The sequence below is a fragment of the Strix aluco genome, chromosome 2 (assembly GCF_031877795.1).
Source record: "Strix aluco isolate bStrAlu1 chromosome 2, bStrAlu1.hap1, whole genome shotgun sequence".
Classification (NCBI taxonomy): domain Eukaryota; kingdom Metazoa; phylum Chordata; class Aves; order Strigiformes; family Strigidae; genus Strix; species Strix aluco.
Window position 1 is genome coordinate 79,042,447 of NC_133932.1, and position 16,902 is coordinate 79,059,348.

The 16,902-nt window shown below is 37.6% G+C and overlaps 1 protein-coding gene across 3 annotated transcripts in view; it reads left to right on the top strand.

The window, feature by feature from the left end:
• The window catches only part of STK24 (serine/threonine kinase 24), a 68,508-nt gene extending 51,606 nt beyond the window's left edge, over positions 1 to 16,902 (top strand). For all 3 annotated transcript variants that reach the window (XM_074815413.1, XM_074815414.1, XM_074815415.1), the window contains 6 exons: positions 2,750 to 2,935; positions 3,187 to 3,332; positions 5,468 to 5,591; positions 6,524 to 6,592; positions 10,489 to 10,625; positions 13,029 to 16,902. In XM_074815413.1, the coding sequence (XP_074671514.1) occupies positions 2,750 to 2,935; positions 3,187 to 3,332; positions 5,468 to 5,591; positions 6,524 to 6,592; positions 10,489 to 10,625; positions 13,029 to 13,065 (699 nt within the window). In that variant the 3' untranslated portion in view covers positions 13,066 to 16,902. The remainder of the gene's footprint in view (positions 1 to 2,749; positions 2,936 to 3,186; positions 3,333 to 5,467; positions 5,592 to 6,523; positions 6,593 to 10,488; positions 10,626 to 13,028) is intronic.

Here is a 16,902-nt window from a genome sequence, read left to right on the forward strand (position 1 = left end):
GAATTTATGGGGGTTTATTCTTGATGCTTCCAACAGGAATGGGCTTCCAAAACCCATCTCAGCCTTCAAAGAATTCAGTGTGCAGCTGTGGCTTGTTGAAGATTTTCATTCCTTTTTTGTGGAGGAAGGTCACTAGCAGTAGAAAGTTATAAATATATGAGGAAAAAAAATGAAGTATTTATATATGTGTGTGCGCATATGGATATCCATACACACATACACATATAAGTTTGATTTTTATACCTATATATACACATGCTCCATCTGTGACTGAAAGTCTGGCAGAAGAAATTCTATCCATTTATATGGCTTTAACACATTCCTGTTGAGAAACTGAAATTCAGAATAAATTGGAAATAATAATGCTCAGTTGTTAACATGAAGACTCATCTTCACAGGTGACATTTTTCTTTCATAACCAAGAAAACCTTTCCTGATAGAGCAGTTACTCACAATTATATTCAGACTTGAGGAGAGTTTAGCTGATAATGCTGTGATTAAGATAAATGAAACTCGGAGCTCATATACTTATGTAATCCTCTGTGCTTAGTGTGAGATGGCAGTTCTGTAACATGAGTTAACAAAATCTCATAAATTTGATGGTGTGCTAATTGACTAATTTTTTTTTTCCATACTTACTTGCAAAATTAGGTAACTAGGCTCTTAACAATAGAATACTGTCTGAACAAGGAAGGAAGAGCTTGTTTTTAGTCAGACAATGTATCTGTGGAGTGGATGCATGCATTGCAGCTACCAGCCTGTAGTCCTGTATGAGTTAGTCAGAGATAACCTAGCATATCAACTGAGCAGACACAGATAGGTTAGAGGGACACTAAGTAATGACAGCAGTGATAAGTGAAATCTCTATCCAGTACTTGGAAATAGATCTGTTTACAGTGTAGCAAAGTTCCAAATGCTCTGTTTGCAGGTAAAACCAGACAGCTCACTTAAGATCTTTCCTGTTTTCCTGAGAATAAGTCTTTGTTCTGCTTTCACTTCAAAACAACCCAGAAAAAGCAAAACATAATATTTTTGATTGCTATCTTGCCCTTTGGAACAGATGTTTTTGTGAAATTTTTTTTCTTTCACCTTTCTGAGGTGTTTATTCATCCATTGTTTTGACTTTTAGGTTTGTTGTTTCAGCAGAACATAGAGAAACCTGATGCATTATGTCACATTACTTCAGGCAGATTTGGCAATAGGATTTGGATCTAGGGAGGTAGTGTTCCCTAGAAAGAGTAGCACATTTTGATTATGAAAACCTATGAAACAAATATATTTAAATAATCTTCCCTAAAAACACAGTATGTCTGTTGTGGCATCCAGTAACAATGTGAATCCAACTCATCAATGAAATTAAATGGTAGTGGATGTAGCACTGGTTTCTGCTGCATTACTTGATTTGTCCCTCTAATTGGCAGTGAGCCTTTGGATCTGCATTTCGCATGTGCGTGACTTAGAGAAGTTTGATTTAGATCAGGCCTTCTTGGCCTACAAGACATGGCTTACAGGAGAAAGTCTATAAAGCAGATCAGGTAGAAAAGTGCTGTCAATATTTCAGAAGCTACTTGGACCGAATACTTAACTGGTTGAAATCGTGGGTTGAAAAAAGTTGAATAATACTGTTCTAGACTACATTTCTCTAGTCTGTGAATAAGAATGATATATAAAACAGTGTTAAACCCCAGGAAAATTATATTCTAATGTATTAAATTTCTGATGGTTGTACTAGATGATGCTTGTTGAGGAAAAATCTTGTGCATGTTGTAACATTTTCCTGTATGCCAATATTTGAGTCTTGCCCTATCTTTACATAGTGTACTTGAACATGGTGGCTAAAATACTAGTTTATGACAACTCTACCATTACTTTTTAAAAATATTTTTGTTTCAAGATCAGTTATAACTGTTAGTGTTATAGTATTGATTTCAAAAAGTTTTAAAACTCTAGTAAGTAGAACTGCTTTATGCTGTGGAGTAAAACCAACCAAGGAACTCTGTGTACTTCATTTTATGTGTTTAACCACATAAACCAGACCATGATAACAAAAACAATTTACATATAAAATTATTTACAGTAAAGGTTTAAAATCTGCCTTTGCCAAGTACGTTGGTTTTGTCTGGGATAGTAGCTACTGCGAAGAAAATTAACTCTATGGGGCTGTGTTTTGGATTTGTGCTGGAAACAGAGTTGATAATACAGAGATGTTCTGGTTATTGCTGAGCAATTCTTACACAGTCAAGGCCTTTTCTGCTCCTCACACCACTCTGCCAGCGAGTAGACTAGGGGTGTACAAAAAGTTGGGAGGAGGGACAGCTGACCCCAACTGACCAAAGGGATATTCCATAACATACAATGTCATGCTCAGCAATAAAACTAGGGGGAAGGTGGGCCGGGGGCTGCTGCTCTGGGACTGCCTAGGCATTGGTCAGTCGGTGGTGAGCAATTGTTTTAGTTTGCATCACTTGGCTTTCTTCAGTTTTATTTCTCTCTGTTATTTTCCTTTTTGCTACATCTATTATAATGATAATAATTATTATTGTATTTCAATTATTAAACTGTTCTTATCTCAACCCACGAGTTTTTTCACTTTTACTGTTCCAATTCTCTTTTTCCCCCATCCAGCTGCAGGCAGAGTGAGCAAGTGGCTGTATGGTGCTTAGTTGCCAGCTGGGGTTAAACCACAACAACAAGCAACACTGTTTCTTTTCTTTCTCCAACCTAATCTTAAAAGCATTGTTTCTTACAGGCAGATATCTGGTCATTAGGCATAACCGCCATAGAACTTGCAAAAGGAGAGCCACCTCATTCAGAATTACATCCAATGAAGGTTTTGTTCCTCATTCCTAAGAACAATCCACCAACACTGGAAGGAAACTTCAGTAAATCCCTCAAAGAATTTGTTGAGGCCTGCTTAAACAAGGACCCAAGCTTTGTGAGTTTCATCTGTTTGTCAATCTATAGTAGAGAACTTGACGGGTTTACATGAATTACATGAATAAGTGCAGTTCAGCTTTTCTAATATGGGGCAACATGTTTACCAGCATCTTTTTTTTTTTTTTTTTTAGATACTGTATATATTTAAAATCTCATTTGTATCAGTACTGAATTCTGGATTTCTTAGTCTTTTTATAGTAAGTCATTTAACACTCTCAGATGCAGTAAAATTTATTTTTTTTTTTTAAGAGACCTACTGCAAAAGAGCTCTTAAAACACAAGTTTATTTTACGAAACTCAAAGAAAACTTCTTACCTGACTGACCTTATTGATAGGCACAAGAGATGGAAGTCTGAACAAAGTCACGATGACTCCAGTTCTGATGACTCAGATACGTAAGTTTGACAAGTTTGTAAAATATCCTTTGTAAGTATAGGAGCCAAATAGTTGTTTTTAGCATATATATTCCTGTAGTCTTTTGGTTAAAGCTTTTCAGTTTAGCAGCCTGGGTAAACTAATGAAATCTTAATTTCATTATTGCAAGGAATTTCATGCAACTAACATTCACTGACAACAATTCTGGCCCATTCTATACTACGTTCTCTTTTATGGAGGGTCTAGGGTTCTTCCTAGACGTAGAGCCAGCTGTTACTCCTGTCATGTGTGCACATGGCCACCTAAGGAGGGCAGTTGTTTCCTTGGTGGCAGGTTGTGCCTTATTTTGGCTATCTGAGTAAATGGGCAGAATCATATCCTTGCATCTAAGAGAGGGTTATTGGAAAATGCTTCCGTGATAATGGGGTTTTGGGGTACAAACCATATTACCTAGGTTTTTTTATGTGAGGTTTCTTCCTTCTGTCCTTCCAGGAAGGTTGGGCCATTACACCATGATAGTCATGAAAAGTCAGAGTATTTATTGAAAATGGAGAAGTGCTGTAAATATTTCCAGATTTCTTTCTTTCCAATTTTTACTTCTCTCCATCAAGTTTTGATGTTCAGTAGGTTCATGAATTGGTTTCCTTAGGAAACCGAGTTACAAATAGTTATCACTTAGTTAAAAAACTAACTTTGTTAGTCTAAAAGTAATTTTGAAAATAGTGGGTATCATCAGATTACACACTTTTGAAAATCAAGTGAGGGGATTGCCACAATTTATTCACAAATGGATTAAATTCCTCATAAACACAACTATTCTCTGCCGTTTCAGTCTGTGTGCTAATGGCAAGCATCAGGCTGGTTATGATTTCTTGGCTGCCATTACAGCTGTATATTTGTCCTACATTCCTAATGGCTTCATGCCTTCCAGTGATCACAGTTCCAGCCCCAAACCAGCTCTGATTTGGAAGGTAAATTACTAGTCCCAATACTGGTCTCAGTTACTAACTGAGGTTTGAGGTTACAGTTCATTGTTCTTGTGGAATGGCAGACCAGCTTTAATAGCTTGGCATAGGAGAATAGTGGAACTAGAATGGTTATTGAGTGCTGGTGAGGCAATTTAACATTATGTCTAAGCGTGCCTTCCCCTCCTCTGCTTCCACAGCAACCCTTGTATTAGATGTGATAAAAGGGTGAGTTGATTTGGCATGCTGGAATACTAACTTTCCAAATCGATAAATACTTTTCTATTGGATCAAGTTACTAGAGCTCATGTATACAAGGAGGGTAGACCTACCTCTTTCAGTAACAGCCAGAAGTTCTGTGTGACTTCAAGCAGAAATCCTGGAGAATTTTCTTACACTGATCACATGCTTTTTGACTTGGTAGGCTGTGGTAAATACTTCTTGTACAATGGCCATTAGGTGCCCTTTTAATTGGTAGTTTTCTTGCAAATCACTTTTAATGCACAGATCAGAAAGAAATGAACTTAGAGAAGGATCTTTATGGTCATGAGATGAGAAATGTAATGCAGTGAGTGATTTTTGGTCTTTTAACTTAGTAGGAGTTACAGAAAGAAGTACTATGCCACAAAACATGAGGCAAAAGATTGATTTATGGTAATGTTGTTTGTTAAAGCCATGCTGTATCTGTACTTTTTTAGCCATTTGTTTTGGAGTGGGAAATTTAACTTGCTAACGGTCTGGGGATGCACTGTTTTCCTCAAAGGTATTCTAAACTAGTGTCTTAGCTGTTTTCCTAGGCAAAAAAGTGGCTTAAGTCTTTTAATTTTTTTCCCCTTTCCCTAATGATTTGAAATACTCTGGTTAAAGCCAGTTTTCCGATAACAATAAAGCACTTCATGTTACTTGTTTATCTAACTTGGGAAAATGTTTTCAATCTGTAATGCCTCTCTTTTGTTTTGAAGTTAATTTAATATGTAGTGAAGTATCTAGGTTTCTTTTTTTTTTTTTTTAATTTCCCCCAAAGATAAATTATGGTACTTTTCATACTTGTCTTTATTCTTATTGGCTTGCACAATAGAATCCTGATTTTGGTCTTGACTGTAGTTTTTATGTTTAGTGTGTATATTGAATGAACATGGACAATAAGGTGTAGGTAACAGAACTTTTTCTTTTTTTCCCCTCCCTTGAAGTGAACCAGATGGCCAGGCTTCAGGTGGGAGTGATTCAGGAGAGTGGATCTTTACAATAAGAGAAAAAGACCCCAAGAATCTAGAGAATGGAGCAGCCCAGCCTTTGGAGTTGCAAAGAAATAAGGTGCTCAAAATACTGACTGTATTATATAAGGAGATAATTTCTTGCTTTAGTAATTTAGTGGGGTGATTTTCATTTTATACCTTTAAAAGCATTTAAATTGTAAAAGTTTCAGAACTTTTGCTAAGAAAGTATATTCTACAGTAGCCTTTCACAAAATGTCTTGAGTAAGTCTTGAAGTTTAGGTATTCTGCAAATGTGTCCTTTTTCTGTAGTTTGTGAAATATGTACCAAAATATTTCTGTAGTTTGTGAAATATTACCACTGGAGGAAGACCAGGCAGTATTTTATTTTAAAAATCTTCCTTCTATAAATTAAACTTAAACCATACAGTACAGTACAAAGCTAGGCTGGGGTTCTGGGGAAGGCATTCTGGTCTTTTAGGAAAAAAGACTACAGTGTAGCAAAGAATAAAATGTGCATGTGTCCAAAAAAAAAAAACAACCCCAAAAACCAAACCACTCAACCCATAAGGGTTGTTTTCGAGTTGCTCCATCATACTTTCTGCACTCTGTGTGGCTAGGGCAGGTGGTTGCTACCCTGGCTCTGAAAGTTCTGTGTGTGTGTTCTTACCAGAACTGGAGAAATAAAAGAAAAATGTTGTATCGTATGGGAGGAACCTAGTAAATATCAGCATGTCTATGACTTAGTACATGCTCAGTAGGATTGTGGGGTTCTTTGTTTTGGCGAGTTTTTTTGTTTTTTGTTTTGAGCTTGCATGTATTTGGAGGCTCAATTAAACTTTGAGGCTCATTTTCCAGAGTGCTTTGGAATAGTCTGTTGTAGGACATTTTACATATTTGTATATACTTAGAAACAGATTTTTCATAAAGTGTAGCATGTTGGAACTATTTCTTTCTTTAAGTAGAAACAGAATACAGTGAGGATGCTTTTTTTCTGAAATAAAATTGGTCACAATTTTGTTTACTTTAAAGGAAAAGGATATTTCAAAGAGGCCTCTATCCCAATGCCTGTCTACAGTTATATCCCCTTTATTTGAAGAGGTAAGTTATTGCTTTAAAACTTAACAATTTTAGGATTTATGTCTCTGAAAAATAGAAAAATGTAATGGATGACACCTAAGGGTTCTACAAACCATTTGGAACTTGATGTGTTACAGTTTTAGCTGTACCTTTGCTTTCATGCATGTCTGCTTTTGAGGTCTTTGTCTTCCTTCTAACAATACTTCATATGCATGGTAGCAACATGAACCATGCTAGCCTAAAGCAAAGAATGGAAAACCAAAAAGGTATGTAAATGTTTGGATTGCAGCATTCCATGTTTTGACACTGCTTTATCTCTTTATCTGTCGTTTTATCACAAATTTCAGGTTCTTCCATGTTCCAAGATATGGCTGTGGACCAGATCAGCAAGGACCTAACTTTTGAATTTCAGTGCTGAAAACTGTATTTTGTTCCCATTCTGAGTTTTATATTTTTTATATTTGTTTTTCCAAATACTTAAAAACAACTTCAGAAAAAATCTTATGAAGGGTAAGCCAGATATTTATGAAGGTGTGATTATTTTAAAAAGCTGATAGAATTCTAAGAAACAAAAAGTCCCCTCTCACCCTAGATTTGATATGAAAATTTAATGATTTCAATCATTGCAACTGTTACAGAAATATATTTAGAGAAATTGTTCTAATAAAAGGATGTTGTCTTAATTTTGTTTTAATGAATAAAGTCCTGCTTCAGAGGGTTATGATTGAATTTTGCATGTTGCTCATTAAGAACATTGAGTGCAGTAAGGCAGTTAAATTTATTTTAAAGGGATGACTTCTGTATTGGTTATTCAGACTCCAGTGTTAAATCAGACTGTCTTTCTTCTATGTAAAGTGGAAAACACTTTAAACAGGGATTTTTTTGGGGCATTTTCCATTGCAGTTCTTTATATCTTACCCAGTTGCTTGCCTCTGAGAATTTCTTTCAATTCCCTACCCTTCCATCTCCCAAACATTCTTCTAGTTGATGTGCTTCTCCTTTAGGTCTTCCTTCTCCTTTTCCAATACCAGGCATGACACAGGTCCTTCATCCACTGTCTTCCCCACTCCATCCTCCATTTTATCCTTTATTTTTCATTTTCTCTCCACTATTCCCTTTATTACCTGTCTTCTAGCTATCTCTGCTCTGGGTTCTTCCTTCCCATGGTGTTGCTACCTAGTTGCTGTGCCATTCTTTACCTTTCTTGCTTCCCATTTTCATTTTCAAGGCCATTCTTTTAATTGCCACTTGCTGATGCCTGTGTGTATAGGATTCCCCTAGCACTGCTGCAGCAACACAAACATTTTTCATTGCAGTCCTTATTAAGATTGACATTTACTTTCATCTCTATGGCATGTAGAGGCTACAGAAAAATTTTTCCTCACATGCTTGTTTGTTGTATCTTTTCATGCTATGGGAGAAGACTCTTGGTCTGGTATCTTCTGTTTGGTTCATATTTTAAACTCCTCTTCCATGCAACTTTTGGTGGATAGCCACAACTTTCCCAAACTGTTCCAGAATCTCATTGCAGGGTTTCCTTTTTCTTAGGGGCATGGCCACTGTCTCTGCTGTCTGAAGGAAGCCTTATGTTACATTTTCAGCGTTCCATTTGTTTAGCATTCAAACCACAGATATCTGTACCTTCAGGAATTATTGCTAGCTAAGTTAGTGAGTTACTCCATGGAACTCCTCCAAGAAGAACAAAGCTGGCCATTCAGAGCTTTTTGTCATCATGGAGGTTTCAAAGCTTTTGGCAGAGAAGATGGGTGTAAAAACCAACTGCGGTCCTTAATCTTACAGGGTGGTAATCTTGTGTGGTCTGCATCCTTCTCCTTCAGTTGAACTCTGATGCAACTTAAGAGCCTGGCTGAAGAGGCTTGCTCAGCTACGGGGCCCTGCTGCTCTGTGTTGCTGGTGCTGAAGCTTGGTGCACTTCAGCAAAGCAATTAAAAGAACAAACAAACAAAACACCCAACGCCAAACAGAACAAAACCTCAAACAACAGAAAGCAAAATGCACCCTGAAAATGAACAAAGCTGTCATGTTTGTCAGTTATATGTGATCTTCACTGACCAGCTACCACCCTGCTGTGGTTTTGTTCTCCTTATCAGAGGACACTGGCCAAGTGCTGCATGCAGGGACTCATTCTGGGTTCCTTTTTGAAGGCAGAAGATCTGGAGATGTCCTTTGTTGTAATGTTCCCACTATTGTCTACTTCTAGCATCTCATCCTCAAGCTTCCTGGTATAGACTAAGACACAGTTAGTTATTACTGGGAAAAGAAAAGGCATTTGTGTCTTCCTGTTACCTATGCTTTGTATGCAAGATCTCACTCTTGAGCATCCTGAAAAGAAGCCACAAGCAGCAGCCAAAGAAGAGTGCAGAAGCCTTCCTACTGCTGTGGTTGTACCTCAGCTGTTGTATATACACACAGAATCCTCTTGATTTCCTTTCGTTGAGACCTATACCTATAAGACGTTGCTAAATGTGGAACTAGAACAATGATTATTTCCTTTATTTTTTCCCTTGCAAGACTCAGATTCCTTTTTAAATAAAAACAGTTCTTTAATGATCATGGGAACTCTTGAACTGTAGTTCCTGACGCCTGTTGAAAGTCCTGAAAGGCTGCTTTAATGCTTGGACATCTCTGAAGAACTTCACTGCCACTTTGTTCCCTCTGGAATGTCTTGTACTACACTGAACTCAAAATTGTCTTGATCTATTACTTCTGCTTTCTGCTGCTTTTTGGGGATCATGCTTATTCCATGTGGCAATCCCCTGTGCTATACTTAAGCAGGGCCAAAAGTGTATGCATGCGTTATGTCTCAGAAAGTGGCACAAACTTGCCATTTGTTCAAGCTGAGCTTTCTTCATTACTGGTAGTAAAGGCGTAAAGGCAGACTGGCTATAGGTCCAGCATTCAGAGATGACTTTAAAATTAATTGAATAATTTGTAGATAAATATGTAGAAGAATATTTCACTGCTCTTCAGTTCTGCGTAAACAACTCAAACTCTTTGGTCTAAAGCACTCATATGCCCAGTTAGCTTTTGACTGGCATATTTTTTTCACCAGTTTGGTGGGTTTTTTTTCTTCCCTGAGAAATGGCTCCAATTCCATCCTTCTTAAGAGAATGCTGCTGCAAAACAGCTCTTGACAACAGCTGTAGTGATAAATGTGGAGAGAAACCTGTAAATGCAGACATACAACCTGCTGGGGAAAGGCCAGTCCCTGAAAGAAGACCATGCCTTCATTCACCTTTACTACTGGTAACTGGCACTTTCTTCCAAGGAAGCCCAGACCCTGCTGAGATTTTTGAACATTCTTTAGTGAGTTGAGAAAGCAAGCATTTTACCAGCCATACTTAGCATGTTATACCAGCTTCTACACAAGCAAAGCACTGAGACCTTCCCTCTGAGCCCTCAGTTCCTGCCTAGTCGTGGGATTCTACACTTCGAGGGGAGATGAGAGTGTGCTCGGGGTACTCTGTTGATAGTTGACAGAGTGAAAACATTTTCTAACAGTGCTTGCACAAGTGCACCTGTGATGTATATAAGCTCTAGGTGTACAAGTATGTATACTAAAGTGAGTGTGTGTAAGCAGCACATCTCGAAACCAAACAGCTACAGGTAAATAGTGCATCATTCTTGGAATACTCTGTCATAATTTTTGAATCTGAGCATGCTGAAAGGGTATATGAATGATTGAAGGCTTGTAAAGATGAATTACATCCTGATAACTACTGAAAAGACTAACTTCAGGGTGAAAAAAGACTTCAGGATGTGAGGGTGTATAATGAAAGTCAAATCCTGACATTGTGAACACTGGCAGTCACTTCCTAACAAGCTTTTGCATTATATCATTTATAGAAATATTTATTAATATCTTCTTAATACATGTCTTCCTGTTTTTCTTTCAGTTGAAAGAGAAGAGCGAAGTGTGTGGTGGTAACACAGATTCTATAGAAGAGCTGAGAAAGGCTATTTATTTAGCTGAAGAGGCTTGTCCAGGCATTGCAGACAACATGGTGTCACACCTTGTGCAGAGGATTCAGAGGTAATGAAACTATTTCCCTAAGGGTTACAGAAGATTGCATATGTGATTCTACAAATATTTGACTAGTGTTAAATTGAAAGAATTAATTTCTATTTATAATAGAGGAAAATACCACTTGTGCTTACAGTTTGTACAGTTGTGTTTGCTTAGTAGAAGAAAGTCGAATCATATCAGCAGTTCTAATTTCTAGCTTCAGGTGATAGCCCACACGTACATTCACCCTGTTTGTGTGTATGCTCTGTGTCAAATGAGACTGGACAGCCTTTTCCCTTTGCAGTTCCTGTCAGGGACATTCACACTTTCTTAATGTCTGGGTGTATGTTGCAGAGGATGCCCCGTGTCACTCTTAATTTCTTTTATCCACTTTGATAAATGGACTGTTCAGTTAGTTTGTGTTTCTTTTGGTCACATAGCAAGTGGTTCCTTGTTCATTCCTTAAAGATAGTCTGTATGGCCTTTAGGTGGTATCTCCAAACCCAGCATTTTGTATTACCTTAAGAGACCAAATTTCCCAAGAGATTTTCTAACTACCTAGGCTAGGAATATATTCTTAACAAACTCAATTTGCTGTTCTTTTAATGCTACACAAGAAAAGATCGGGGTATGAATTTCAAAATTACTGCTTGAAGAGACTTCAAAAGCAACCTTGAATCCAGGAGCCCACAGCTGTCGTGAATCAACACCATCCAGGTTGGATTGCTTGGTACTAGAAAAAACTCATGGACTGCTATGCTGAAAAAGATCACCCTTAGCAGGTGTCTCCCTTACACTGTCTCAAACCACAGCTTGGTAAACCTTAAGGTTTAAAAAGTTCACACCTCTGAAGTTAAAGCAGAGGATTGCCAGGCTGACACTTTGTCATTCAATAAAAAATCAGTGCCAAGAAATTGCAATCAGTCATGTTTCTTGCTTTCTGGGCTGGTAAGCATGAAGCCCGGTCAGCATCTCTAGTGCTACAAGGTCACTCCTTGATGCCAGATGTCCTGATTCTCTTTCAGTTTATCCTGACAGGCTTGAAAGACTTTCTGGAGCTTCCATCTCAGTTGGTTTCCATTAGGGGTTCCAAAACTGACCCCAGACTTTCATCAGCCCAATCTGTTAGTGTCAAGTTTCTATCAGCCTGGTACAGGGCCTTCCTGGAACTGGGAGCCTTTTGATGCTGTAATTTAAGCTGAAAATGACCGTGTGGAGACAGGCTTTCCACGGGGCACTTCTTTTGTGGATGCTGGAGATGATCTTACTTGTTCCTGTCACGACAGCAACAGTCATCATTTTTTGTCCTACGAGATAGATTTCAGAACCCTTTATATACCTATTTAGCATTTTGTCTTCTTTCTCTTCTGCTTCCTTGGAATATTGCTGTTTTTCTCAGTCATAATGTCTTATAACAGTAGAGGCAGGCACTTAATTTTCTTTGAAGGAGAGAAAGAAATAGTCATAGAGAATGTTTGTTGCTGGGTCACATCTGGATGAACTTTCTCTTAGTCATTCCAGGGATGATATTCAGCTCGTATGTGATCATGACTAGCACTCCTTCCAGAAAATGAGTGAAAGAAATGAATGGCAGGATTCCACCCCTAAAAAGGAGTTTGGACCATTCCATAGCTTAGTAGGTATTCCTCATGGATAAAGCTATTTTTGGAGCTAGTCAACGTCTGAAAAGATAGTTCCTTCTTTGAATACTGCAAGAAATATGCAAGAAATATGCTCTGTTACATAATTAAGTCATTCATTGTATCCACTTAGAATATACTCTCAATTTGATAGCTAACTGTTGAAGATGGCTCTTCATCAATATGTTTCTAGTGAGACTTTCATTCCCCTTATGATTGGTTAAAACTGGATTTCCCAGGTTTGTCTGAATGAATTAGCTGGGCCCCTCAGAAGAGCTGCCCAATAACTTGAGTGAATTCATTTACCTTCCCCCTCCAGTTTTGATCTCTGATGTTTTACAAAGTTTATTGAAAGCTTAACATGATTGAAATGTGTGCCTCTTTCTTTGGATGATATAAGAATCTGCTTAGACCAAGAAATACAGGTTTTCTGCCCCAGTAGTATTTTGGAAAGATTCTGATGTAGACTTGCCAAGTAGGAAAGTTGGAATCACTAAACGTTGCCCCCCGTATACAGAATTCTTACATCATCATATACTTCTCAGTAACACACTTGAGCATGGGTTGTTCCTATTCATTAGAAAAGCAGCGACGTTCTAATAGGGTGTATTTTACATGTTGTTCAGCTCTATGGCTTTTGTCTTCAAAGCACGGCAGCAGTGGTGGGTGTCATTCTGCAAGGAAAAAGGCTGGAACTTCAACAGTGTGAAATGGAATAACTTTCAGTTGCTGCTTGTTGTAGAAGGCCTTCCTGAGAGTCACGACGATAATTATTTCTTTTCCTCTTCAGATACTCACTAGCTGGAGGAAGTACTTCATCCTACTGACATGCTGTTCCTGACTTTTCTAAGACAACAGAGATCCCACGGTGTCTGCATTGAAGGCGCACACCCCAATGTTGTTCTGCCCCTCAGTCACTGGAATGTCCTTTGATGGAAGGACATTCCTAAATGTACAAGAGTGAAAAGGAAGTCTCTCAGATGGAGGCAGTCTTTTTCAGCTCATTAAAGCTGTAATATTTTTTAATGATAATGCACATATTCCAGGGAGGTGTCTTTTTGTAAAATCTGAAATGTATATTTAGGTTTGTGATAGAGAAATTGAAGATGTTGAGAAACCTCAGGTATCTTGCTTTAAGAATTCCACTGGGAGATGGAGTATGTTTGTTGGAATTGTGTACAGATATGTATATAATGTCTTTTTTAACTGAAAGCCTTTCAACGTGCATAAGGAATCACTGTGTACAAAATGGTAAAGTGCTTTTGTAGATAATGTTAGTGGGGTAAATATTTGACAGGCCATAACTGAGTATTGCCTTGCCTTTATTACATGTAAATTTTGAATTATGTGATAAGTGAATCTTGGCTTGATTTTTGTATGTGAAGGATTTGCCATTGAAAGAGTTAATCCTGTACTATGGAACCTTCTATTCGTACCTCAGCAAAGACACAAATTTTATTCTGTTTTTCCAGTATTTCCTCCTTTTTATCTATATTCTGAGCGTGACTTTCTAATTATGGTACGACTTCTGGTTGTTTTAAATTTAATACACCTTGTCTCTCAAAGCTTTAAATTATTGTTTCCTAAAGAATGAGCTCTTTCATATTTTCAGTTTTAAATTGTGCCAATGCAAATTCTGAACCCTATGTATTGTTCAATTTTAGTAATAGATATTTGTGAAGCTTGTAGTGAAATTCAGATATGATCTTTTTTCACCTGAACATGTTTGAATGCTCACAAAAATAAATCTTTATTACCTTCCTTTATTCTGAAATATCTCATTAAGATGTTGGCTCTGAGACAGTAGCAAGTATTTCTTCATCATGCCTATTTTTGTCACTAAAATAAATGTCTTGCAACGTAAAAGAAAAATAGATTTGATATTCGGTCTTGTTGCCTAAATCTGTACATCTCTTTACTGAAAGGGATAGACATTAGACAGAAAGATCACAAAACTGAGCCTGAGCATTGTATGCTATGTCCTATTACTTGGCTCCCCAGAAAACAGTTACTTCTTGAAAATTCTGAATTCTGAAATTTTCACTGTTGCTGTGAGCACTCCTAGATAGCTGACTTATGATTTATAGTTCTTGGAAATGGTAACATTAGTTACACACACAGTTGATTAGGTAACTGCTTTTCCCCCCCCCCCCCCCCCACAATATTACTCTGAGGTTTGCCTTTGTTTCACCAAGGCTATATTCAGGTGCTTCTTGTTCTGGTAGCTAAGAGAGCATTTTTGCTTGTTTTTAATGAAGAAATTGATGATTTTATGTTTTGCATGACAGTGAGATAATTTATGTGTTTAATTTTTTTAAAAAAAGTGTTTTGGAACAGAAAGGATTAAAATTTTAAAAGTATAGGCAAATCTACTAGGCTTGGTACAAAAAGACCCCGGTTCTCTAAGCATTTTGGAAGCTTGTGTGGTCTCCTTGCAGGACTTCATATCACCATGGTAGCCCTTATTCTATGCATATTAATAGCCTTAATCATTAATTTAATAATTTAACAGTTAGAGGACACTGTCATGCTAACAGAGCTAGGAAACTTCTGCCCAGGTTGAAACAAGAGTTGGAAGAAATGGGTGTATGTGCACTCCTTGGAGCCATAGTCTTAGACACAACACGTTTGCCATTACAATGAGGTAATGGTTTCCCTTTATGGCTAAATAAATTGAAGGTAAATTGAACGATGCATAAGTTTGCGCAATGGTTTATAACTCCTCTTTGATTAGTATCTTTATGTTGTTTTGTGTGCTCTTAAACATTAAGGATAGGCTTATCCTTGAGGAAACAAATGTAGCTCTGCTATTGTGAAATGCGCATCTGAATTCAGCACAATGGGAAATTTACCTGTTAAGGTCTCCATATTAAAACATTCAGCCATTCAATAAATATGTGCTGTTACAGCATATGGAAATAAACAGATGTGTTTGCATTTGAAATACAAATAGAATAATGGAAGCTTTTCCCCAGTCATCTGTTAATGTAAAGACTGAAATTAAAGCGAGCTTACTTGGAGATGCACACCACTCAGAGATTCAGTGGGGAAGTTAAATTTATGGTGCTGGCTGGAATTCAAAAATTTCTCAGAAAATTGAATGAAGTTCTAAGGTACGCTGGTTTTGAACAAAAGTTACGCATACATTTTTTTGAGTCGCATTTGATTTGCGTTCCAGGACTGTATGTTGAGGAAATACTTCTGTGAGTAGATTTGCTTGGTGAATGTGTCCCTTGGTTTATGAGGTGAAGATGAGTCAGACCTACAGCAAGGCCAACGGGCCAAAAAGCTGGGACATTTAGAAAAAGACAAGACCTCATTTATGGTAGAGATGTGTATTTTTATATGTAATATATATAGATTATTTAAAGATAGACTATCTTAAACTGAGATTCACTGAAAAAAAGCGTGCTGTATGTAAGATTACAATCATTTGCTATTGAAAAGTGTGATGCTTTAAAAATCAGATCTATATTGGTAACAGAAGAGCTTCATTTGAAAGAAGCATGGCCTCAGTTTCTGAAAGAAAAAGAAGTGTATTGATATTTTTGAGAGGTTGTTTCATGCTAAAAACATGTCTGTGTTATAATGTTGCACTGATGATTTTTCTGTGCAGGTAGTACTTCTTCACTCAGTCTTTGAAGATACTAAGCGAGAAGCTATCCCTATTTATGCAAACATTTAAATTAGTGGAACTGCTTGTCAGGGATTTGAAGATTAGGCAGTAAATAAAGTCACTGCTTAAAAAAAAAATAAAATCGGTCATTTGAACTGAAGGCTTGCTTTTGTAAGTATCAGATGTGTGATCTATTTTTTTAAACTTAATTTTCCTTGCAGTTGCACTTTGTAGTTGATCACCAGTTTACTAAAGGATGATGGCATGATCGCTGTAGTACCGAATGCTTCTGGTGTGGTAACAAAGCAGCTCTTTCTCTGCCGTGCCGTGGCTCCTTTGCAGCCCCAAACGTTAAAAGGGGGTATGGCGAGATGAACCAGTGACTGCAGGATGAGGTAGCGGTGGTGGCCTGCTCTCGCTGCGCAGTGGGTGGGCACAGGGCGAAGGGAAGGGCGTGCGTGTTGGCCCTTCACGGCAAAGTAGCCGGCATCTTGTGAGTTCACGTCCTCCTCTGCCTGCCTGTGCTTTTACTGTACTTGTGAAACGTCTCGTTTAGCTCTTACTACTTTATGTGGTGTTCCATATTATTCTTTTAAACAAGGTGGTACCAGTTTGTAATAGCTTTACATTAGCCTTACTTTTAAGGAAGCGTATTTTTGTCTTCAAAAACATCACCATTGGAAGGTTATCAGAAGTGCTGATAAGCACAGGTATAATGCAAGGATCAGTACAATCGCAGATTATTTTTCTAAGTTGCTGTGGAGGAGCTTGAAGTATAGCACATCTGCAAGCTTGCTCTTTTTAACTGTATTTTGCAGGTGTGCTAGTAATTGCACTGACCATATGCAGTAGACAAATTTGTATGTAATGGTTTTCTGCCTTCTTTTAAAGCATGATTACAGAGGACAATTAAGTGTATACCTTGTTTTCTGTAATGTTGCTGCCTGTTTATAACCATGTATTTAAGTTTTACTTTTGTCACTCTACACCAAGATAATAAAACTCCTTGTGAAATACATGACCTAGAAATAAAGAAGGAAAAGTTTAA